This window comes from Streptopelia decaocto, assembly GCF_964273445.1.
Source record: "Streptopelia decaocto genome assembly, chromosome: 5".
Lineage (NCBI taxonomy): Eukaryota > Metazoa > Chordata > Aves > Columbiformes > Columbidae > Streptopelia > Streptopelia decaocto.
Window position 1 is genome coordinate 3,607,696 of NC_138659.1, and position 23,710 is coordinate 3,631,405.

A 23,710-nucleotide genomic window follows, 5' to 3' on the forward strand; every position below is an offset into this window, starting at 1 on the left:
AGGTAGAGACTCCTATATAGAGCTTTACTGATCAAAGTACCCCTCATTTAATAAGAAGAACCTAATTACATGTTGCTTAGTATTAGTAGTAAATATCTATACTGTAGTAGCATCAGAAACCCTTACCAATACTGCACTAGGGGCACCCAGTGGCTGTGCTGGCAGCTTGCTAAGACACTTGGGACCATGATTCACTTATATGGATACCTATTTTTATTTGAGCTTATGTAGCTTGTGGGGATGCTTGTTGGTATTTCTCTGTTTCAGCAAAAGATGAATGAGGAGGTTTTTGTGTTAAGAGTTTGACGCAGATTGCAGTCCACACTGAACCAGCAGTGCTATTGTTTGTTCTTAGGGTTCACATGTGGAGTAAGGAGTATGGGGAAGGTTAATTCCTTGTTCTGTTGGTAGAGATTGTAAAGATACCTCCATGCTGTGTTTTGAGCTGGAGGAGAGCAGTGCCAGAGGCTAGAAATAGCTGGAGTGGATGACCCCAGCAGTGACCTGTCTGCCCGAACTAAAGCCGCACGGCCTTTCATGTTAACTAAAACATGCCCTCTTTACTGTAGCGAACAAATAAATGATGGAAAGGATGTTGGCTTCCCTAGGCAGGCAAGCTCTTCTTGACTTGTTTGTTACCTGGATTTACCAGAACTGGAAGCTATGAGGTGTGGGGCTGACCCAAGGGAGGTGACTCAAGGAAGGGAAACAGCCGTTTGGATAAATCATTCACAGACCTGCCCAGTCCCACGCTCTACCTGGGGCCTGTTGGCTGCCATCTCAGGCGCTCTTGCTTAGACCTCCACCTTATACGTTTACAACCCAGGGCTGTGTGTTCTCTGCTTTCAGCGCTGGGACAGGCCCTGATCGAGAGCCTGATTTGCGGTGCATCAATCAGCTTTTGCAGTCGCCAGCCGCCTTGCGGAGGGAGAGATGCTGTGGTGCTTGTCTGCAATGGGGACTTTCCTTTGTGTCAGAGAATTCCGAGCTGTAGCCCTTTGCTTCAGCCTCTCCCGTGGGATGGGCTGTATGATCTTGTCTTCTGAGCTCTCCTTTGGTGGACCAGAACAAATTGATAATTTTGTGTGTTGTCTCTACTAATGCCTTCAAGTGTTTTTTCCCCAAATATATTGCAAGTTTTGGGTTATGTTGGATATTGTTTAAACCGCTGACTAGCTTAAGCTCTGGGATATATAGCTGGGCTTAGGTTGTGCCATCTAGGGAGACTCTATACATTACAAGAACAGGACAGATATGGACTCACCATAGATAATATCCTGACAAGACCCAATATGGAGTAGCTGGCTTGACAAGTGTTGGTAAATTGCTTCCTCTTCTGTGGCTCAAAACAGGCTAAGAAATCTGGGTTTTTTGAAAAGAAGCTTCCATGACCCCCATAAAGGGGAGGTTGCTGTGTTAGTTTATGAGAATAAAGTGCCATAGTAGCAAAAAGGGCCTTGTGAAATTTCCTAATGTAGTTTAACTTTTTTTTTTTACTCCATTTTCCCCTGGAGAACCTAATTTTAGAATTGTTAGTGGCTGAAGGAGAGGAGATGAATGAACAACACTGAGTACAGAAAGCCTTAGAGTATGGGGAAAGAGGACTATGCCTATTTGATCATAAAGGCTTTGTAGTCTAGCAGATGGGATCGTGCAGGAGATAGATCTGTGGCGTTCTCTTTGCTGCCTGCTTCTCAGTCCACACGAAGGACCTTGGGACGTGGCACAGAGTCAGGGATGCTGTAAAGGGGGCCCAGCAGAGCTTGGTTAGGACTGGTTTGAAAAGCAGGCAGAGACTGGTGGTGCTGGGAGTAGCAGTAGGAGTCACCAAGGGGGAGCTTGAGCACAAATCAAGACAGGACACAGGGGCGGGGGCTGCTCTTGTGACCTTCATCTCATTCAGTTGCATGAACTGGGGCTTTTGCTTTGAAGATCAGTCTGAGATGAGTTATAATAGTTTTTCCTCTCCAGGGAACAGCTGCTTCCCAGAGTTTAACTGTGCTGCTCAGAGTGGATCTGAATGTGTGAATAGCGATTGGCAGATCACAGCTGGGATACAAAACCCTGTTGAGTGGCTTGTGTCGGATTGAGCCTGAAAGTGACTTGATGAATCCAAGAAACAGTGAAAAGAGAGAGACCAATTCTCTGTCACTCAGTGTGCGCCACCAGGTTAAACTCTGTGTAAGGACAGGAGTTGTTTTCCCCATGCTTCTCTCAGCCTTTTTCGAAAACAGGTTCCCTTTCTGTTAGCCAGCCACAAAGAGTATTGTGGAAGATTGCCTTCCACCTGCAAATATTGAGATCCTTTTTAAAAAGTAAGTGCAATTATTTATCCTGCCCCCACGCTTATCAGTAGGGGAATTGAAGCAGTGCTATGTTAGTGGCTTGATCTGCCTGTGTGATCCAAAAGCATAGCCAGGATTAGCACAAAGGAAAACTTTGCTAATTTTGCAGTTCCCCCCAGTAAAACCCTTCTCAGCCAGAATCAAACGACTGCCTAAATCTGTCTGAAAGGCATGTTTCCGAACCCGTGAGCCTTGCCTTGTTCTAAGCAGAACCTGTAATTTAGCATTGAAAGCTTTTGGAATTTGGACATAACAGCCAATTTTTAAGAAAATACTGAACAAGGCTGACTGCTCATCCCTCTTCCTACAGCTCCCAAGGAAGACCAGTGCGAAAGGAAACACTATAGTGCTTGTGAGAGTCGTCCTGTGCAACTGATGTGTCTAATTTCAGAGCAAGATTACTTCTGAAGGAGAGAGGATTAAAACAGGGGAGGGGAGAAGTTCCCCTGCGGGAGATTGTCAACAGATGTTCCATTATAGTTCAAAGTGTGCTAGCAAAAGGCTTCTGCTGCAGGGATATATTAATTCTGGGCAGTTCATCACAGGGAGACTTGTTTTACGACTGGGAGGATACCTTGGGTAGCTTAGCTCTTTATTTGAACAGTGGGTGGGGGTTTGGGTCTACCTGTAAACAGAGAGGGAGCTGAACAGTAGGAACAAACACATAGTTATTTTCTTGCAGCTGTGACCACTGTCCATCTGATCAAGATCACGCTGGTTTTGTGGTTCAGGGAGTTATTTGGCTGATGAGTCTTTCAAAAGAAAAACTATTACAGAGGAACTGAGGCTACCCATTGTTAAACTGCTGGTGCACGGGAGGCAGATCTGTGCTGAGTATGTCTTTTAAGTATGGTTATTAGACAGGAAGTGGGAAAAGCACAAGGAAGGCTGTGCAGGCTGTCAAGCAGATGAATACATCGATCCCTTTGGTTTTAAAATGCACAGATCGATCCAGTTCGACACTGTCTAGGACCCTATTTATGTAACAGTTAATGATTACTTATAAAAGCTTAGTAACATTGCAGAATTGGCTATGGTGGGGATCTAGTTGAGAGCTATGTATCACCAGCCACAATTAGGTCCTGTTCTGGGCAGGTTGACGTGCTCTACCTTCTGAGACTGTTTTGAAGTTGTGCTTTGGGTAAAGGTCAATTTTTCTCAGATCTATGAGGAAACACGTGCCTTGCAACATTAGAGTGGGGAAGAGTCTTCATTCAAATGTAGATGGATGTAGACGTTTGAAGATCTTGATTATCTTACAAAGTTCTGGGGGATGTAAAAACAAAAACCAAGCCAAACCAAACCAAAAAAACAAACCAAACACGAATGGTTTTGGTGGCCTAATACTGATGGAGACTTTTGTATTAGCAATCATGGTCTTCCAGCTTTGCTTATCCCTTAGCTACATATCAGTAGTACCACAGATTTGATTGTTTTATGGACAGGAAGGGAATGGTTTATTTTCTCTTTATGGGAGACAGAAGGGAGGAGTGGAGAGAAGATATCTCTCCCACTTCAGTAAAGCAGAGGTAGCAATTAGATGGGAGCATCCCTGGCAGAGGTTCAGGACGTGCATTTGGAATAACTCTTCCCCTTCTGCCATGACAAATCCACACTTCTACTGAATTTAACGTTGTCACAGAAAATTGAGTATAAAGAATGCGGAGGTGTGCGGTCTCCTGTTTCCTTCCAAGGTGGCTGGGAAATGACAAGAGGCGTTTTCAGTTCTCCCCTGGGTATGAGAAGAACATCATTTGGCTACTGGCTAAAAGCTTCCCAGGTTATGCATCATTTCGTAGCCTTCATTACTGAAAGTTTACTGCTCTGCCTCCCTGCCTTGCTTCTGCGCTCCTGCCGCCCGGATCAGTGCGAGGTCTCTTCTGTTCTGCTTTAGCGATAACAAGCGCAGGGGACTGCTATCCACGGGAGAGCCTCATGGACTTGTTGGTCTTATAAGTTCCACACGCTGCCTTCTCCCCTCCAGTGCTCCTCACGGCAGCTTCTCTGTCTCTGAACACTGTCTGTAGCCTTATTTACAGACTTGCAGTGTGACACGATGGTGAGAACACAGTGTCTAAAGGTAAACTCCAGGCACTGAGCCATGAAGGACAACTGTGTGGGCAGAGAACTGGCACGTAGCACAGGTAGCCCTGCCCTTGGCGCAGCAGCCCTAACACTCTCGCTTTTCAGCTGCTCAAATCCCCTTCCCTTCAAAACATGAGTCTGGAGCAAGGAGGAAGGGAGGGCAGAGAAGGCAGGTGCATCTTAAACCCTGCTTTTCTTTTATCTGTGTCTCTTTCCCTCTTTTTTTTTTAGCTTTAAACATAAGTAATTTGATTCTTGTTCCCCTGCTAATTAATAATGTAATTGTGCTTTAGCCTAGGAGGCATTAAAACTAAGCCTCATCAAAAGCAAAGGTTGTGTTCAAGGGGACGTGCTGAAATTGGCAGCAGTTGTTTTCTGGTTCTGTCAGTGTGCTTTGCTGCCTGGGAAAGATGGAGCCCACCCAACAGGCCCATGGTCCATCTCCAAACCTGGCCAGCTCAGGGGCTGCATCACCGGGCTGGGCAGAGGCAGTTTGGTGCCTCCGGAGGGCGGCTGCCTGCACAAGCCTGTCCTACTGCTGCCTCTCCAACGCAGTTCTGCTTTGTGCTACATCTCTAAGGAGGCAGCTCAACAGTTTGTTCTGCAAAGAATGAATCAGCTCCAAGTGGGGTTGGTGGTAAAAAGGCAGAACACAGACAGGGAACTCCAACATAAACCACCAGAACAGTGCTGACTTCAGACCTGAGGAAACTGGCTTAGTTGAAGCGTGTTTGTTCTGTTACTTAGTTCTTCTGTTTTGCATGGTTGTGTGTTGAGACAGGACTGAAATGTCCGCAGGGTTTAGAGTTCACCCCCAAGTCTTCAGATTACTCAGCAAGCACTTTGCTAGGCTTAGAAGTCTTTACTTGCTCTCCCTTTGCTCTAGATCTTCTAGGGATTTGCTTTTCTAGATTCCTTGTGGAAACTCTTTCAAAAACAGCATAAACCAAATGACCGATTATTTTCACTCACCATATTTTGCTTTTGCAGTATAAAGTCTTGTAACACAAACTGTCTATGACATGAGGTGGGTGATTTTGCCCAAGTACTGTACCAGCTGGGAGAGACTGTTCGCTCAGGAGAGACTCTAATCAGCTCTGTAGCAAGAGCCGGGCTTTTGAACCCAACCAGGAGCGCTTACCTCCCTGTGGGTCTGAGCTCCAAAGGGAAGAGTTCAAAACAGCTATAAAGCTACACAAAAAGAAGTACATGCCTTTCAGTTTGCTTTGTCTTCTGTACTATAGAAAGAAGCATGACAGAAGATGCTACTTAGGTTTGGAAGAGGCTGGCTGTTCGAGGTTACACTTGACAATAGACGACAATAAGGATATCTTCAATCAGAGGCAAAGGAAAGAGAGTCCTTAAAGGTCTATGTTAGATTATTTGGCCTAGTGTGGTTCTCTAAGACATTTAATCTGATTTAACCATATAGAAATTAATCTCAGTCAACCCAGACAGGGAATGACCCTGACAAGAAGCAACACAAGCAGGGGCTGGTGTCCTCTGAGCCCCTAGAGCTGTGGTTTACAGCTGTCTGGCATTCACTGGTGTCAGCTCTGTGAGTCTTCCTACCCCAAACAGCTGCTGTTTATCACAGGATTCATTGTGATCTACAAAAGCTTTTCAGTTAGATGTTTCCAATGAAAATATGAGGACTAGAACACCTTTGGCATTTGTAACTTTATTGCAGAAAAAAAAAAAAAATCCACTATTAACATATTTTACAAAGAAAGTTGCACTTTGGTGTTGGGTGAGTTTTCTTGCTCACCCCTTTCCCCTGGACAGTGACGCACGGGAAACCAGAACAACCAGCCCCTGCCCTTTCAGTTGTGTGCAGAGACACTTTCCAGCTCTGCCAGCCTGCACCAGTTCAGCCAGGATGGAGTTCTATTTTCCACCACTAACTTGCCTCCCTTTGTGCCAAAAACCAGTAGCACCCTGCCCTCCGGCTGGGAAAACAAGTCTGTAGCTAGGGAGATTGCTCTGTGCAGACAATGCTTGATACAGAAGCTCTGGAGTTGTGACAATTGCCCTTTAGTTTCCATGCAATCATAGTAGGAGAGAACCAACCCTTCTTCCCTGTTTTGCTGGGCATCCTTACAGTAAACAGATGCAAGGCCAAAGCCAACAGCTGAACCCAAACTGCGCTGCAGCCATTTGTCAGCCGTTTCAGAAGATAACGCGGGAAGGAGGAACTGCTGCACTATCCACTTCATCTATTTGACCCAGACCAGTTCTGCTCCATCTCTGGGCTTTGCAGATAATTTGAGCTCTGCTGGTGGGCAAATTCCCCTTTCCCTGCTAAGACAAGCAAGAACAACACCGGGAAAAAAAGGTAATTTTGCTAGTAAGGCCTGGTATCTGTCCTTTGTGGGGTCAGTGAGTGTTGCTACTGAAAGGAGAGACTGAGGCTTGTAAGAGCAATGTGGTAGATAATCTGTAGCCCTTGATGTATCCTGAGGGAGCAACTGGCTTAGTCAAAAATCAAACACTCGAGAGAAGGCATGTGTTTCGCTTTACCAGCAGTCAAATGTGAATTAGGAAACAGGAGCAGGAGTTAATTACATGAAGACTTTCATGTCACGCACACTGGTCTTTCTGAGGCAAGTGCACCAAAAGATCCTGACTCACACTCAGAGGCTCTGGTCTGTGGGTTTCCTTGAGGGGCTTCAAGAGCCTTGGATGTAGTCTACAGCAGTGATATTTTGAGGCGAAAGTGCAGAATCTAATCAGCCTAACACTTAGAAAGGGAAAGGGAAGAAGGCACCTACATCCAGGATCTGTTCTTGTGCCAACTAGCTCAAAGACCAACATCAGAAGGAAAAGGAGCTTCGACCTTGCATAGCAGAGGAGGGAGAATGCAGTACCAGTTTTGTACAACAACTTTCAGCAACCAGATGCTAGCAGCAAAATGGGAGGTACCTGAGGAAAGGCGCGTGTCGATCCAGGCAGGGAAATGGCCCAAAACATTGACTGAGCCTGGGCAAGGAGTTTACACATATGCTGAAAGCATCAAGTACGTGAGACACAGTTTCCTAATTTTGGTGAAGCCAAATTAGTGTGTCTAATTGGCAACAGACTAGGTTCTATTGAGATTTGTTAAGCTAAAATTATGTTCATTTTCCTCCCAGAAACTTCAAAGCAACATCAAGTAGCAAGGGCACTTCTCCAGTGGCCACAAAACAGTTTTTCCCTGGTTAAAGAGAAAAGATACACATGTAGGAAGGAAGCAGAGCAGTCTGACATCCTCCTGGTAGGTGTTTCAGGATGGGCAGTGCCAATCCTGGGGCTAAAGCTGAAACAGGAACAAAAAAAGTGCAAGAAAACCAAACCAAACAACCTTAAAAATACAGAACGAGAGGGGGCCCAAGATGACTGATTTCCACATCCTTGGCTCCCTCAGAAAACAGCAGTGCCCTTTGCTAGCACTGTGCTGACATGACCAGTGTTAACAGCTCTTGTATGGATCACTTGCCCACCTCCTTTGAAAGCAGCAGCGGCCAAGGTGGATAGAACAGATCCATGCAGAACGTGAAGGCAAAGGTTGTCTTGGCTAATTGGTCACCATACTAAAAGGAGGAGGCACATCTTTGGGGCATTGTTTTGAGGAGAGCCTGGAGAAAAGGGCCAGACTTGGACTGTGATTCCCAGCATAAAAACTTCAACACTGAACTATTTAAAATGTCTAAAACCAAAAGCCATCTGAAAAGGATCTTTCAGTTGTGTGCAAATCACAGCCCCTCATTCCTCAGCAGATCATCTGGGACCAAGTCCTCAAGGCCTTCTCCTCTGGGAAGTTCAGCCGGCCAGGCTGGTTGCCTAGTAGCTGTAGAGGGAGAGAGGGGTGTCCTCCATCATGTCATCCTAGAAGCAGAGAAGAGCGTGCTTTAATGAGACGTCTGCACGATGGCATCCAGTGCCAGGCTGGAAGAGTGCCATGCAGGCAGCACAGCCTTCTCATCCACACTGTCACTGGGTGGCCATCTGCCCAGCAATCCACCTGAATGCTGTCCCTGTGCAATTCCTGGATCTCTGGACTGTCACTCTCCCCTCATGCTCCAGCTTTTGGACAGAAGAGGTGTATGTAGGAAGAGCCTGTCTGCTGCAGGAATGTGGAAAACTCCACTCAGCTTGAAACAGCATCAGCTTGCTTGGTAGCTGCAGACGGGAATTGGTACTCCTCTGTCCCAAATAGCACAGTGAGTTAGGTGCAGCTTCCCCAGAGCTAATCCAGCCTCTGAAACCCTCATATCTTTTTACATCCCCGGGGGGTCAGATGCAGACAGACGGACAGCCTCCTCAGGAACAGAGCACAGAATCTGCTTTGTCATAGTCACAAAGCAAGTATGTCAAAGTACAGGAGGAGAGGCTAGGAAGGTGTCATTTCAGGGGAAGTTTGGATGGAACTTCCCTTCCTCTCTCTATTTAACCTCTCAGCATTCCCCTGCAGAGTGAGGGGAAGGCAGAGACCTTCTTTAGTGGCCAACCTTGAGACTTGCTGTCTTGATTCAAACCCTGGATGGAAGGAGAGGGACCTAAGAGGGAACAGGAGTTGTGATCAGCATTCTTGCTGCTGCAAATCCCCTTCTACTACATTAACAATGCTTTGGGTAACTGCAAAGCAGCCAGTAGCAAGCCGGACCACGCCAGGCTGGGCTGAGGGCATTACTCACCATGGGCAGGTCCTGCAGGCGCCGGAATTCCATGCGGCTGTTGTGCTGGCGGTATCTCAAGAAGCCGACCAGGCCTAGGATGCCCACCATGACAATGAAGACAGAGATCACGGTGATTACCAAGGGATCAGCCCTCGTCGTATCAGCCGAAGGAGAACTGGGTAGCTCTGCAAGGATACCAAGGGAATGAGGCCAAAGGAGAGCCTTCAAGGGCTGGAGTAGCAAAGCCTTGTCTTTTCTGGTTCTGCTCAGTACCACTGAGAGGCAATTTGAGGTAGCCCCAACCCTTTGCCATGTTTTGTGAGAGCAGGGACAAAAGCAGAGCATTTACCTGGATTTTCATCATCACCAACATCCAACACAGAAGCTTTCTCATGCATGGGCTCTAACGGCTGCTCCAGTGTGGATGTGCTGGTGGGGATGGCAGCTGTGCTGGCAGACATGGAGCTGGTCAGACGGGGTGTCACTGTCATGGTACTGGAGGCGGCAGCAGAGGACGTGGTCCCTGCAGTGGAGGTGGGAGCAGACGAGGCTCTGGGCTCCACGGTGCTCTCCTCCGTGGCACCCACAGGGCTTGTTCCGGGCCTGGTTTCAGACCTTGCTGCTGTGGGCCCCACAGTCTGCCCATCAAAAGGCCCCAGGTGAGAGCTGTTAGTTGTTGCTGCAAAATAGGAACAAGCAGTTATTTCAAAGGATAAAGCGCAAGTGCACAGTTCTGTGGGACTGGATGAGATGGAAGCAAGGCTGTAAGGAAAACTACTGGGACTACAGGCAAAGCGGGTTATTGACAACCCTTTGGAAAGCAAGCAGGTCTTATAGCACAGCCACAGCTGGGCTATGCCATAAACCACAGTGCAGAGAGTCCTCTTGGTTTTCATATGTGCCAATCCGCCATGTCAGCCAGTCTCAGCTGGGCCCACAAGTCCTGTCCTCTGGGGACAAAGGACAAGCAGAGAATCCACAAACAGCTCTGCACAGAACGGGGGATAATCCCAGAGCAAGAGACCAGGAAAGGTCTCATCCCTCCTCACCGGGAGCACAAAGGGGCTGCCCAGGGACTGGGTAGCAGCATCCCCTGAGGCTGCGTCCCTGCATCACAGAACAGCAGGGCCCCATGACACAAGCCAGGATGCAGTTGTGCATCAACACCATGCAAACTGATGGTCAATCAACATCTGCCTTGCATCAGGGGCGTGTGACAGCCTGGCAGGCCCCAAGGTGGGTGAGACTGGGATCAGAGACCCGCTGTAACCTGTCACCATGCTGCCCAGAGGGATCTGAAGGTGCGGTAGGGGTTCCCATGGTTGCCCAGGGATGGATGCGCTGTTGCTCGTGCCTGCCCATCTCCATGCTTTGTGTTAAGTGCGGGTGCGCTGCCCCATTCTGCAGGCAGCAGGGAAGGCTCCTGTTGAACTCCCAGCCCTGGTGCGGGAAGAGCCCAGTTGGGCAGCACTGCTGAAGCACAGTGTTTCAGATGAGGAATATTAAAGACTTCCCCGCACACAATCAACATCCTCATCAGCAAGCCACCAGCACAATTAATACCATAATTAATGGGGTTTACAAAGAGGATGCTGAACTAGCAGCACCTCTGCAAGTCAGTCCCACTTAACTGGACATGCTTAATGGCTCATTCCACTTTTCTCCCTCTCTCCAGTTCCCCTGAGAGTTCACAGAAGTTTCCAGGTTGGGCATCCTTGGGGCAGGACTTTCCACACAGGCAGTAAAGGCAAAACCTCACCCGGCGCGCTGCTGAGAGGAAGCGTGGGGGTTGCACTGCTGGCGTCATCCATTTCTTCTGTTGTGCTGAAGGGCTCTGTGACTTCGTGGTGGGGCTGGTTGTCTTCCAGAGTGCTGGCAGTTGGGGTGGTGGGGAGGATTTCAGTGCTACTGTTGACTGACAAGCTCATGTTGTGGTGCTCATCCTGTGAAACGGTGACGTCTGCGGGGCTGGCAGTGCTGGAAGCCTGTGGTCCCTCAGCCTTGGTGCCCACCATGGGGGTGGTAGGGATGGGGGCATCCTCCATCTCCGTCGTGTGGGCTCCAGTGGCATTGAGCGTTGCAGCAGTCAAGTTTTTATCCAGGCTTGTGTCAGGAACAGCGGTAGTCGCTGGGCTGAAGTCAGAGGCTTCCTTTGGCTGATGCGAGGTTAGTGCTGTGCTAAGAAAAGGTGACGGTGCCCCCAAGGTCTCTGCTGTCGTCTGGCTGTGTCCTATGGAACAGAGTTAAGAAATGATGAGTTTTTCAGAGATGCCACACTGAGAGGGGAAACATTGACCCTCTCCGTCCCCTTCACTCCAAATCCAGCACAGGTTCACACCTGGGGAAGGGATTCAAATAGCTCCTCTGTCCTCCTGGTCTCTCTGAGGCAGGGACCTGCTCTAGGGGACCTGTCGTTACCCTCCTCCCTGTCAAACCCTGTGCTCCTGTTCTCTGGGGTCAGTATCAATAACCCTCTACACTAGAGCACCTCAAAGCTTTTTAGAGGATTTGTTTCATTTTAAAGTACCACCTGAGACCGGAAGATAAGATAAATCTTCCTTGGCTCATTGAGAAAGAGGCAGAAATGGTGTAGAAAAAGTATAAGTGGGGAAAAACTGGAACTAGATCCCCTGGCCCGATTAAGTATAGAAAAGTGATCTTTAAAATGTCTGTGTCTGGCAAGGATAAAGCGTATATTGCTAGTCATCTTAGCAGTAGCGTGGGCTTGCTGCTAGAGGGAAAGGTGAAATGGGTAGCAAGAGAGCACTACAGCTCATAGGGAGCTCTGGGAGCTGCCTTCACGAGGTATTTATGAACACGTCACCACAAAGTGCGACTGTTGTCACAGAAATGGGGACCTACTCAGTCTCTCATTACAGCAAACAGGGCTTCTCTAGGGGGAACCTGCAGGGAGGAGGGATCCCCGGTGGATCCACAGCCGCTAGACAGGCGGGAGGAGGAAAACCACAAGGCTCTTACACTGCCTGTTCATAAACACGGATCCTCTGAGGGGTTTTTGGGGGGGTAAACAGGAAAAAAAAAACAAAAACAAAACAACAGAAAAATGATGTAGCCATATCAGGATGGACTCTCCAGCCACTTTAAAAACATCACATGGTCAGTATTTTGATGATTTCTGTTCAAGTTTCTACCCAAGCCACAGAGGTGTGACAAGGCAACTACAGAAAAAAATAAAGGTACTGAAAAAAAAACATCTTCATGCTCACTCTCTGCACAGTGGAGAAGCATCCAAGGCAGATGCCATAACCAAGAAACATTCATCCATCAACAAAGCAGCCCATTCTCATATGAAGGCTTTGGGGAAATCTCAGCCGTTTTTAAAAGCTCTTCAGAACAGCCACAGTTATCAGAGCCCTTCTCCAGTCACAGCACTTAACAAGCCCTAAAAAAAGACACGACGCGCCTCCCTCAGGAGCCCGTTGCAGTACCCCGACCCCGCTCCGCACATTCGGAGAACGAGCCCTCAAGGGGACCCCCAGCTGGGGCAACTTCACCATGAAGTGATGCTCCCCTTGGCCTCGCCTGGATCCAGCTGTCTTTGGCCCAACGTGCCTTTAAACAAGGCAAGCTGCTCTCTGAAATGGAGCTAAGGCATGGGATATGCTTACACCAGTAACACCTGCAAGGAAAAGAGCTGAGCGCTGCGTTTCCCAGGATCAGGCGCCAAAGCTCACAGCTCTTCATGTGACAATTTCCAGCCCCAAACCCGGTATTGCTATTCAGCGTGCTGCCTGCTGGGTGGGATCCCAGCAGCCCCAGAGCCTGTGTTCCCTGAAATTAAAACAGTTTCAGAACAAATATGAGGCCTTGGTACTTTTAAAAACTGTTCTTTAAGCTTTGTTTGCTGCTGCCCTTATCTACAGTCATGCTGAATAAAGCTATAGCTAAATGGAAAGCTAAATGTATTCATGAGGTGTTAATGTCTACACCTTATTATTTGCAGTCTCTCAGAGAAAGCAACACTACAAATAGCGCTATGCCAGAAACTGGTTTCTTGACCGGTTGGGCATTGGCAGATGTCGCTCTGTAAACAGCCGGCTACCTGCTCCTACGCAGCAAGAGACGCACACAGAGCTGCGTTGTCACCGTGGGGTAAACAGGAAAGGTGGTGGCCAGGTGCCCGGCCAGCGGGGTGCTGGGCTACGTGCCGCTTTGAATAGCTGGCCCGTGGCTGGGACAGCCTCCCGGGGGGTGGCAAACTGAGCCTGGGGGCACGCGGAGGAAAGATTTGGGGAGAGCTGTTTTGCACAAAGGCCTGCGCAAGTTTGAGAAAGTCCTGCCAGTTTCTGGCTATAAAAAGAAAGGCAGGGGAACGCGGGCAAGTCTGCGCTCTCCACACCAGGGCACCTCACCAGCGTCAGGAACCCGCATCCCTGCCAGGAGGTGCTGCGGGACAGGAGGGTTTGTGGGGACAAGCAGCTCCCCCTGCCCTGCAAATAAGGACGGCTCCACACACAGCTCCCCGCTGTCTGCAAGAGGGAGATTTAGCTGTAGGAGTTATTTCCCTAAGCTCTTCTCTCCCTAAGTAGCCACATGGCTCCTTCCCACTGTCCGCGACCGCCAAGGCAGCGGTACCCGGGCAGACTGTCCTGGTTTTGTTAAAAACAAGTTTCTCTTTTAGTGAATTTACCTGTCAGCTAAAGCTTCATATTAACTGCATTTTCCTGGAGAACCAGACACATGTTTTGGTAAACCTAGCAATGGAATGCAAACTTATTGATAAGCATGGATGGACATCTCGCGAGAGGGGCAACGAGAAACAAGTGACCAAGAAACTGACCAACTGTGTATAACATTCCATTCATGTGAATACTTCATACAAAAGCGGGAGATCACGAGGATCTCGTCCCTTTTTCCCTTTTGCCTTTTCCCTTCTGCTTATGGCCGACATTAGGAGAGGACCTTGCTAGTCGTCCCTGAGAACTGAGGCCAGTGACAGACTGAATCCAGCTCCGGTTGGCTGCAGAGTCTAATCCAGGACTGTGGGTGCCGGCTCTGCAGTTGCTGAGACTTTCAAGATTGGTTTTGTATATTTTGTATTATTTTCTCTATTCTTATTAGTAGCATTAGTAAAACATTGTTAATTTTTTCCAACTCTCTTCTCCCTGTCCTTCTTTTCCTCCCGATCGCCTGTCCTGAGTGGGAAGGGGGGAGAGGGAGGGGCAAAAAGGGGAATTGGGTGGGGGAGAGGGGTTTAACAATACATCTGCCAGGGTTTTATTGTCACCCCGCAATCTTAACCCTCGACACAGACGTGTTGCTCCAGCCCTGCATCCCACAGGAAGGTGGCAGGACCTCTGCACCTTGTGCTGTAGCAGCAGCCAGCCTGGGTCTGGCCTAACACAGCGCTGTGGTGTGTAAGACCTGGTTTGTAGAGAACTGCAAAGGAGATGTTAAAATGGGCAGGCATGGAGCAGGAAGGGGAACCGCTGGGGCAGCAGGGTCCCGCTCAGGGGCCTTTGAGCACGGCAGGAGTTGATGGCACCTGGATTAGCAGGTCATCCAGCACATCACAGCACACCCAGCTCACAAGACAAAGGAGAGCCTGGAAAAAGGGAGAGCTTAAACCAAGCTAACACAAAGACTCAAGCCATTAAGAGATGATGGTGGGAAGATAGAGAACAAGGCAAGAGCCTTAAGAGGGCAAGGAAACAAAGCATAGTGAGTAAATCCTGATCACTCGGGGACAGAGAGACAAAAGGTCACCATCACCGTCTGTCAGCTCCTATGGGGTGAGGGCACATCCCAAGCCAGCACAGCCACCGAGCAAAGCACCTGGGGACATACCCGACAGGTGCAACTTGGTATTTGTGAGCATGTGTGTGTTAAGGAGTGCAAATGCGAAGTTTTACTTCAGTTTTGTTTTAAAATAAAAATACTCTCCTCTAGGGTCTTGCATTAACATTTGCTACACCATTTCTGCAATGCCACAACTTTGTTTCCCGCAGTCTTATCACCTAAACAGGCAACCCGTTCCCACGCAGCTCCGGTGCGAACCCTGCGGAGCGTTGAGGAGAGCCCGGCTCTGCTGGATGAGACCCAGCAAACCCCACGTGGACCAGCCGCTGCGGTTTGCTCTGGATCCTCGCTGCCCAGCAGGTCGGAAAATCCCCAGCGCAGTCACTGCTGCTCCCGTCACTGACTGATGATGTTTTTAGCTGTTTATCAGTTACTTATAGAGACGCAGGTCAGAGCTCGTTACTCTGGCGTCTTCCTGGAGGAGCTCTGCTTTCTGCACCATGTGCCAGGGAGGCTGCGGCTGCACTGCCCACGGCATCACCCTCATGGGCTCCTGGAGACAGGTGGCAACCAGGCACCTCTTGTCTTGGGTGGAAAGGGAAGGAGTTGGTGTGGATGCTTCACCTTTTTTGGGATCCTCCCAGGCCTGGCAGTTGCAGCACCTCAAGACAGCTGGTGAAGGTGCAGTCACCTTTGGATCCATAATAAAACAACTACGTACTGCAAGTTTGGAAGCAGGACCAGCTGGAAGCAAGAGCTCTGATAATAGCAGTATCTCTGTTTCCCTGATGGGGAACCAAGGGTGGGTTTGCTTTGGTTACGCTGCAGCGCCTGCTAAAGCAGAGCTGGCTGGTGGTCCCCAGGCTACAGCCCTGCTCCTGCCCCACATCGGTGCCAACCACCGGGCTCAGCCTGCGCGTGGTGAGAACCAGCGATCCCAGCCCACAGCAGGGCAGGGCTGGTGGATTTGGAGCGGCAGCTCCCATCAGACAGCGCTGACCGCAGTGACCTCTGCCTGGGAAACGAGAGGGGCAAAGGAAGAGAGCGGCCCCAAGGGAGGAAGATGCGGCCAGCTGAGAAGCCCCTGCCTTGGACAAGGGTGGGAAACTCTCCCTGCTCTGCGAGGGAACGGAGGGTTTGAGCACCAGCCCATGGCTTCGGCCCCTCTCCAGCACTGCGTGACAGCTCTGAGGGACCTCCAGACACCAGCCGGAGCTCCCATCAGCTCCAGAGCAGACGTGGTATAAATATGCCATAACGGAGAGGCGTGAAGGAAGCCAGCTCTGCAGGAGATGGGGCCGTTCCTGCTTTGCGCTCCCTGCCCAAGTTTCAGGGCTGGGGCCAAGCGAGGGGCTGAGGAAGGTTTGCACAAGCAGCACAGAGCACTGCTGCTGTGTCAGGGCAGCCACGCAGAGCGGGGACATCTCCGCCATCCTCTGCCACAGCAGCCACTCCACCATCTATCTGTTTCTCAGAATAAAACAAGGCAGCGAGACAGAGCAGCTGGACCAACGTGCGGACAAGCTCTTGCCACAACCCTCCTGCCCCAGTCCCAGCAGCATCCTCTGCACCCTCCTTCCTGTCTCAGCCAGAAACAGCAGCCTGAGCTCCCCGAGGGCCAACACAAACCCGAATTCAAACCATAGGCTTTACCACCATTTCTAAAATCCTTCTTAGGGTGAGCTGTAGGAAAGCTGTGTAAGGTAAGGAAGGCATCGGAGGCTGGTTGCCAAGGCTCGAGGGAGAGCAGGGCAGTGGGGTGCAGGCTGCAGGCACCCCTGGAGGAGGAGCACAGAGACCCAGGGGAGAGCTGAGCACAAAGACGAAAGGATCCACCAGGATTTCGGAAGGGCCCGTGGGAGCAGGACTCCCTGGTGCGGGTGTATCCTCCTGTGCCGGCTGTCACCGCCTGCAGACAGCACCTCACATCAGCTTCCTACAGAATGCATGTCAAACCACTGCTCTGATTCATTGGAAAGGCACCCAAACCCTTCTAAAATGCTATTTTTGTGCACTAACTGAATTCAGTTTTCATTGAAGCATATGTAACAGCTCAAGTCACAAACAACCTAGTAAAATGCAAAATTAGTATGTTTAAAAGGTAACAGCATAAGCTGCAACTTATATGTATTTACGCAATTATATTATATCCTCTTGCTTAGCAAAGTACTCCATTAGGTGTAGAAATTATCTTTTGTTGCCAGTTATTACATTTTTATGGTTACCAACCAACGGTAATTAAACAACCTCTTCAAGGAAACAGAGCCTGAGTATAAATGCAAATAAAACCATATAGTGGGATTTAAAACCAAGGCTCCTAATTTCATTTAAAAGCAGAACTGGAGGAGCTGCTGATTAGATACCAGCTGAGCCTGATGTCGTCTTAACTCAAAGCTTGGAATTAAAAAAAATGCAAGTGGCAGAGGAGATTTCTAGAGCCCCCCAGGTAGGTGCCAGGTGCACTCAGGGATGCTGTAGTGCAAACAATGTCATTGCAACGACGCGAGCACAGGGACACAGATACGGTACGAAGGGCAACTGCTCTGTAAGCTCAGCTCCAGTGTGATGCCTTGCAGGACCTCAATGGAGTCAGGAGGCCACTGGGCTGCGTTTGCTGCAGACTCCAGCGCTCTCCCTGCCAGGGCTGATGTCAGGACTGTGCCCATCTCCATCCTGGCAGAGGGAGGCTGAACGGGCTCCACTTGCTGCAAGGAGTCTGGGCGTGGGGCGCAGGGACGGATCGGACCTCTCAGCCTGTTTGGGGACCACAGCGAATCTCTTGCACAGCAGCAAGTTAATTCACTGCACCCCTCACGGCTTCTGCAAGCTGAGCTGTGCCCTGTTGCACAGGCAGCAAAACTGGGCGGGGGGGGAGAACTGAACTGGGGGTGCTGGGTGCCCAGCGTGGCACTGGAGAGCGGCCAGGCCAGGCACGCTGCAAAGCAAGGGCTGCAGTAATGGACAGGAATAGAAAGCGGGTCTCCTGACCAAGAAGCTCCTTCCAGCCCGATAGGCAGGTGGCCACGAGCCGAGCACGAGACAGGGCTCAGATTAGATATGGGGTGCTGAGTGAGCGCAGTGCTGGGGAGCGACAGCCCAGCGCCCAGCCTGCCCGGGCAGGCAGGAGGACGCTTCCCCAGGGCACCTGCGGATGCCTGGCCTCAAACCTGACCCCTGGGGAGCAAAGAGAGGAGCCAGGAGCGTGCCAGAGCTACCACCTTGTCTGGTGGCTCAGCATTTGGGATGGGGACAACCAGCTGATGGTGGCCTAGCAGAGCCAGAGTTGTGAGAGCAGAGATGAGCAGCCCTGGAAACGGCACCATAAATGCTGAGCACAGGTTCTTCAGTACTAGAAGAAGCCAAAATGCAGCACAGACATGCCCAGAGCGGGCAGCAGTGCCAGAGCCGGAGATGGGGAGGGGGACAGTGCCGGCCCAAGCGCTGCAGGACGCAGCCCCCCGGGTGGCACGCTCTGCCTGGCCCTGCCACGGGAGCCCTTCCCACCCAGCCGGGCGGGGAGAGATGCAAAAAAATGGGCTTTCCCACAGGTTTGCATGAAGCCCCATCACTGATCCCCCCTTTAGATGGAAGGGGGGCGTATCCCGAATTCCCGTGGCAGGGTAAAAGGGGAGAGCAGTCTGCCTTGCTCAGCCACCACTGTCACACCAGCCAGTTATTTTCCACTGGCCTCATGCAGCTACAAAGAATCCTGCATGGCAAGAAGGTGCCCAGGAGGCTCCCCACATTGTTTGCTTTGTTCCTTGGTGGAGGATTTGAGCCGTGATGAAGATCCCTTTGCCCAGAGGCTGCTGGGGACACGCACGGCACCTGAAGCCTGGGAAACCTGCCCTTCTCTGGGGCTGCATAACCCAAATAATACAGCAACAGCAGGGAGCTCTGGCATCAGCCAGCTTACCTTGGGAGTCACAGCTGCAGTAGAGGAAACACATCATTAGGAGAAAATTAATTAGCCTGTTGCCTTAATAGCAGCCCCCATGTCAGCAGGGAGCCTGGTCTCCAGCTTGGTGTGGTGTGAGCAGGGGGGGACTGGACATAAGGAAATCTGCCCAGGCCCCAGCAGCCCCCAGGACCTACGGGTTTAATGGGCCATGGAGGACACGCTCTGCCCTGAGGAGCCACAGTTCGGATGATGCAGGGCGAGTGTGTGCATGGATGTGGCCCCGGACTCCAGCAGCGCTCAGACTTAGGAGAGCTGCCCCACTGAGCGTGGTGGGGAAGGAGGCAGCCAGCATCACTGCAAGGCAGCCTGCTGGAAACCCCTGCAGCGAGAGCACCCTCTGCCCATCAAGAAGGTCTGGGTGGAAAGAAAGGAGGGAGAGGGGCCTCTATGCTTTGGATTGTCCCCCCTCCCCTTTGCCCGGAGGGATGTGGCCAAGGGAGCTGGAGGAGGTAAGTGCTGCCCAACGGGTCAGGCCTTGGAAGGGCAGCAGGGAGCCAAGATCCACCAGGCAGCTGGGGCTGGGGGAAGAGCATGTGCAAAAACAGCATCAAAAACCAATGGCACTACACGATGGGGCTGGGCAGGGGGTGCAGGGTCGGTATTTACCCCACACAGCTGGAGGTACCGCCATGGAGAGAGGACCGAGCTGTGGCTCCGCTCGGGGTGCAGCAGAGCCAGGGTGGGGCTGGGGCCACGCGCTGCCCCTTGCCCTGGGCAAAGAAGGGGAAACAGTCATGGCAAATGAGCTGGGGGGCTCTGCAAGGGGACACGCTGCCCGGCCCCGGGTCCCGACAGATGGGCCTTCATATGCTCGCGCTGCTCCTGGTCCTGCACCATCCCCATAGCTTGTGAGGCAGCTCAGCGCAGGAGGGGAAGGCAGCAAACTGCCCAGACCAAAATTACTCCGGGGTTTTATTTGTAAGGCTAACAGTGCTGGAGGAAGTGGATTTCCGCAGGCAGTGAAGAAAGGCTGCATTGAGAGGCTGGGGTGGGCAGAGCCCCTCTGCGGCCCCACAGCAAACCTGGCTGGGGAGTGGGAGCAGGCACTGCTGGATGGGGGGGCAAACAGGATCTGAGCTGGGAACAGAGAGGGTTGCGGGGTTGGGACAAGCCTGGTGTTGGACAGGCTTGGGGACTGCTGACTTCAGGGCCAGTCTCCAGGTGAACCTTTCCTTCCCCCACCACTGTCCTGCTGGGATTCTCTGGTGTCTCACTAAGGGTTGTGCTTGTTCTGGGGCAGTTTTTTCTCTCTTCCATGCCACCTATTTTCACAAAGTATTTGCTCTCTCAGCTGTGGCTGGGCTTAGCTAGTGGACCAAAAATCCATGAGGACAAGGCTGCATAGATGCGTTTTCCTGAGGCTGTGAAAAGACTTCGGTATTGGGATGCTAAGAATGAAACATGTAAGGAAAAATCCAGTGCAACTTTAACTCTGGCATGTCCCAGCAGTTTCAGTCTTGGACTTCGCAATGTGAGGGCTCCTATGAGCCAGCTGGGGCAGGGAGCATCCGAGGGAACCCCAGCGTGCTGGGGGCAGGAAATGGGGCCAGTGAAGCCAGTGGCAGCCCCGAGCTCCTCCTTCCCTGAGTGATGGAAACCCTGAGCTGTTCCTCTGGTGAGCTGTTCCTCTGCCACAGCGCAGCCACACTCGCACGGGAAGCACAGTGTTACCCACGGGTTTGCCCACAAACAGGGGGCTGGTGTGGGACTGTGTCCCTATGCTCAGCTTCAAACCCAGCTAAACCACATCTAAAACCTCAGCCTGAGCGCTGCTCTTGCTGTGGGGGCTCAGCCCTGTGGGCATCTATGCTGGGGTTTTGCCAGCCCCAATTATTACAAACCCAGTGTCTTTGCATCACCCCTCTGTCTCTTATTGCTGCTGTCACTGTGCTGTGATCTGACCGGAGTCTGTCCAAGGGGCTTTCTCAGCCACAAAGAGGGAACATATTTACTTCCTGAGCCCCAGGCAAGCCCCTAAATGACAGCTCAGACTTTGTCACTGCCAGGGTCACGGGGGATGGCGACAGCCCCCCAACTCCAGGCACACTCCCCGCCATGCGGCGGGTCTCGGTGGATGGGGCTGTCAGCGCCCCGCTGCAGACTGTGCCTGCACACGTGGGGACATGTTGCGCGTGGAGCCGAGCTGAAACACAGCGTGGGAGAGGCTGCCCGGGGCCGGGGTCTGGCTCCTGCTCTGTCCCACGCGCCGGCATCGCCTCCTCTCCCACAGCGCGGCGGGATGGGCGCCCTGTGCCTGCAGGGAGGCGGCAGAGCTCGGGCTTTGTCCGCGGTCCCCTCGGTGGGCAACTCAGCAGCGGCTTGTAGGCACCCCAGAGCTGCAGGGCTGGAGACAGGGGCCTCGCAGGGCTGGATGCTGCGAGTGCCCCCGGGCTCACTGCTCCGCTCCCCGCGCGTCCCCTCGGGTTCCCCATGGGGCCGGGGAGGTGAACCCGGCCCGGCTCCGCCGGCGGGGGAGCAGAGCCTGCAGCTGCCTTGTATGGGCAAGGCCGGGGCGGGCGGCCTCGCCGCTGCCTTGAGCGCGGGGCTCGCCCGGGCACTCCCGAGCATCTCTGGGCGACCAGACCTGCGCGCCCGCCGGGGCGACGGCGCCGGGGCCGCGGGCACTTCGCCCGAGTTTGGGGATCCGGGCCGGGGCGCTGCTCCCTGGAGGCTTCCGTCCTCAGGGAGGGCTCCCCAGACCCTCCTGTCCCAGCCCCACCGGCGGGCGGAGGCGCCCGCGCCCCGGCGCTGCCCCGACGGCTGCCCCCGATGCTGCGCTCCCCGCCGCGGGGGCCCCCCCGGGCCGTCCCCAGCCCTCCCGGTGCCCCTCGGGCGGCCGCCCCCGGTACCTGGCAGGGCGCAGAGCAGGCAGCAGGCGGCAGCGAGGCGGAGCAGGGTGCGCCGCGTCCCCTCCATGCTGGGCCGATCCGCGCTGGTTCCGCCGGCGGCACCGGGGCGGCGCCGGGGCGGGGCGGGCGGCACGTGGTCCGGCCCCAGCCCCGGAGGCGCGGGGCGGGAGCGCCGCCAGCCCCCGCACCACCAGCACCCTCCGCAGCCCCGGCCGGCCCCGCACCGCCCACGCCCCTCCCGGTTCGGTACCCAGCACTCGAGCAGAGCACCCCCGGTCCGGTCCTGGTTGGTCTCCGGCACTCTCGCTCTAGTTCGGCACCGCCCCTGGCATCATCTGTTGGTCCCCAGCATCCCCGGTTGGGGCAGGACGCTCTTGGTCCAGCCCCTCGTTGGCCCCGGCATCCTCGAACTGGTCACCCCTGGTTTGTGTAGGGCACCCCCGGTCCGGTCCTTCCGTGTGCTGGGCATCCCCAGCCCAGTCCTGCACCACCCTGTCATCCCATGCTGGTCCAAGTGACCCCAGCCCAGGCCCTCACCATCCCCTGGTCTGGTCCTGCATGGCACCCCCAGCTCAGCCTGGCACCCCACTTTTGCCCCATAGAGGGATGGGGACAGCAGCCAAGCCCAACACGGGGCATCACTCTGGGGCCCCAGCACTGTTTCATGGTACCAGGGTCTGTGGGCAGAGCTGGATGCAGAGCTGTTCCGAGCAGCCCTGGATGCTGCCAGGGCCAGGGTGCCACAGCTCTTTTTCCAGGGCACTCTGCCGCCCATGGGGCAGCCCCTGGTCCCACATCCCTTCCAGCCTCCTGGGGGCTGGTGGGACCCATCCAGGCATTGTGAAGGTTAAGCCAGCAGCCATCCTTCAGAAAGTCTGGCCACACTCTTCTAGTTGGCATTTCTGAAGAGGAAACCCCATTATGAAGCTGGTGCTGGCCTGGTGCCCAGCCAGGCACCCTGCACCAAGGCTGCTCTCTGGAAGGACCAAAAACCTCCTTGCAAATTCCTTGTCATGGTGTTTCCTCTCTGACTGCAGCCTCATGTGGTGCAGCTGGTGTGAGCACTCCTGTCCTGCCCCACCAGCTCTTACAGGAACAGCAGGAAGATTTAGGACTTCTCTGATTTAGAAAGGTTTGCCCATAAGGTGCAGAGAACATGGGACCTCAGAGGCATCCGAGGGTCCCACATAGTGGTGTGGTCCTTGCTGACCCCCTCTCAGGCTGCTTTGACAGAGGTGGGGCTGTGGGTCCCCTTCTCCAACCCGATACCTGTATCTGCACCACAGGACAGAGGAGGAAGATGGAAATGGATATTTTTGTTCCCCAAGAGGTCTTGCCTTTCGTCTTCAGTGTTGGGCTCCTGGATACATCCTGCCCACAGTCCAGAGGCAGGTATAAGAAAAGAGGGTCTATCTGGTGCAGAACCGATCATGCCTTTTACCATCTCTTTAAAATAAATCTCAGCCTCTCATTGCAAATATGTTTGTAGCTGCTTGCCACTTATCACCCCCCCAAACCAGACATACCATTTCTGGCATCCTGTTAAGGCAGAAGTAATCTGGCTTATACAAATTTCCCAGTTCAAAAGGGAATTATTTTAAACACATTTACAACTTTTTCTAAGTGATAAGAGTCTTCTGCTCTCCCCTAGATGCCACTGGGCTGCCCGGCAGAGCAAAGCCTCCTTTGTGCCAGACAGGATTGGGCTCTTGGTGCCACAGTGAGCACCACGTGACCCGGCACCTCAGAACCTGCCAAATCTCACCAGCGAGGGACCAGGGCATTTCGACACCCTTGGCACCCACCCCTGGGGAGGACATGGGCTCCAGGGGACATCGCTGCTTCTGGCTGCGACCTCGGTTCTTGAGCATGTCTGATGCCTGCAAGCTTCTGACTCACGTCTGTCCTTTGGTCTCTGGAGATGCTGAAATGATATCCATCTCAGCTGGCTTACAGACAGCAGCTCTTCGTTGCCAAGGTTACCTGGTCCCTCTGCTTTAATTAAGCGTATAGACGTGGCACGGGGTATCTTCAACAGCTGGGGGACAGGGAGAG

At 52.5% G+C, this 23,710-nt stretch overlaps 1 protein-coding gene across 2 annotated transcripts; it reads right to left on the minus strand.

The window, feature by feature from the left end:
• Positions 1-6,101: 6,101 nt before the first annotated feature.
• Positions 6,102-21,763, minus strand: LOC309440299 (uncharacterized protein). 2 transcript variants are annotated; one of them, XM_082053807.1, is made up of 5 exons: positions 21,656-21,763; positions 10,845-11,315; positions 9,435-9,764; positions 9,104-9,270; positions 6,102-8,294 (listed from the first exon to the last, which is right to left on the minus strand). In XM_082053807.1, the coding sequence occupies exons 1-5, from the start codon at positions 21,720-21,722 to the stop codon at positions 8,250-8,252; spliced, it is 1,080 nt and encodes a 359-aa protein (XP_081909933.1). In that variant the 5' UTR covers positions 21,723-21,763; the 3' UTR covers positions 6,102-8,249. The 2 variants fall into 2 exon arrangements, with proteins under 2 accessions (XP_081909933.1, XP_081909934.1); XM_082053808.1 differs by having other exon boundaries at positions 6,102-8,965.
• Positions 21,764-23,710: the final 1,947 nt, after the last annotated feature.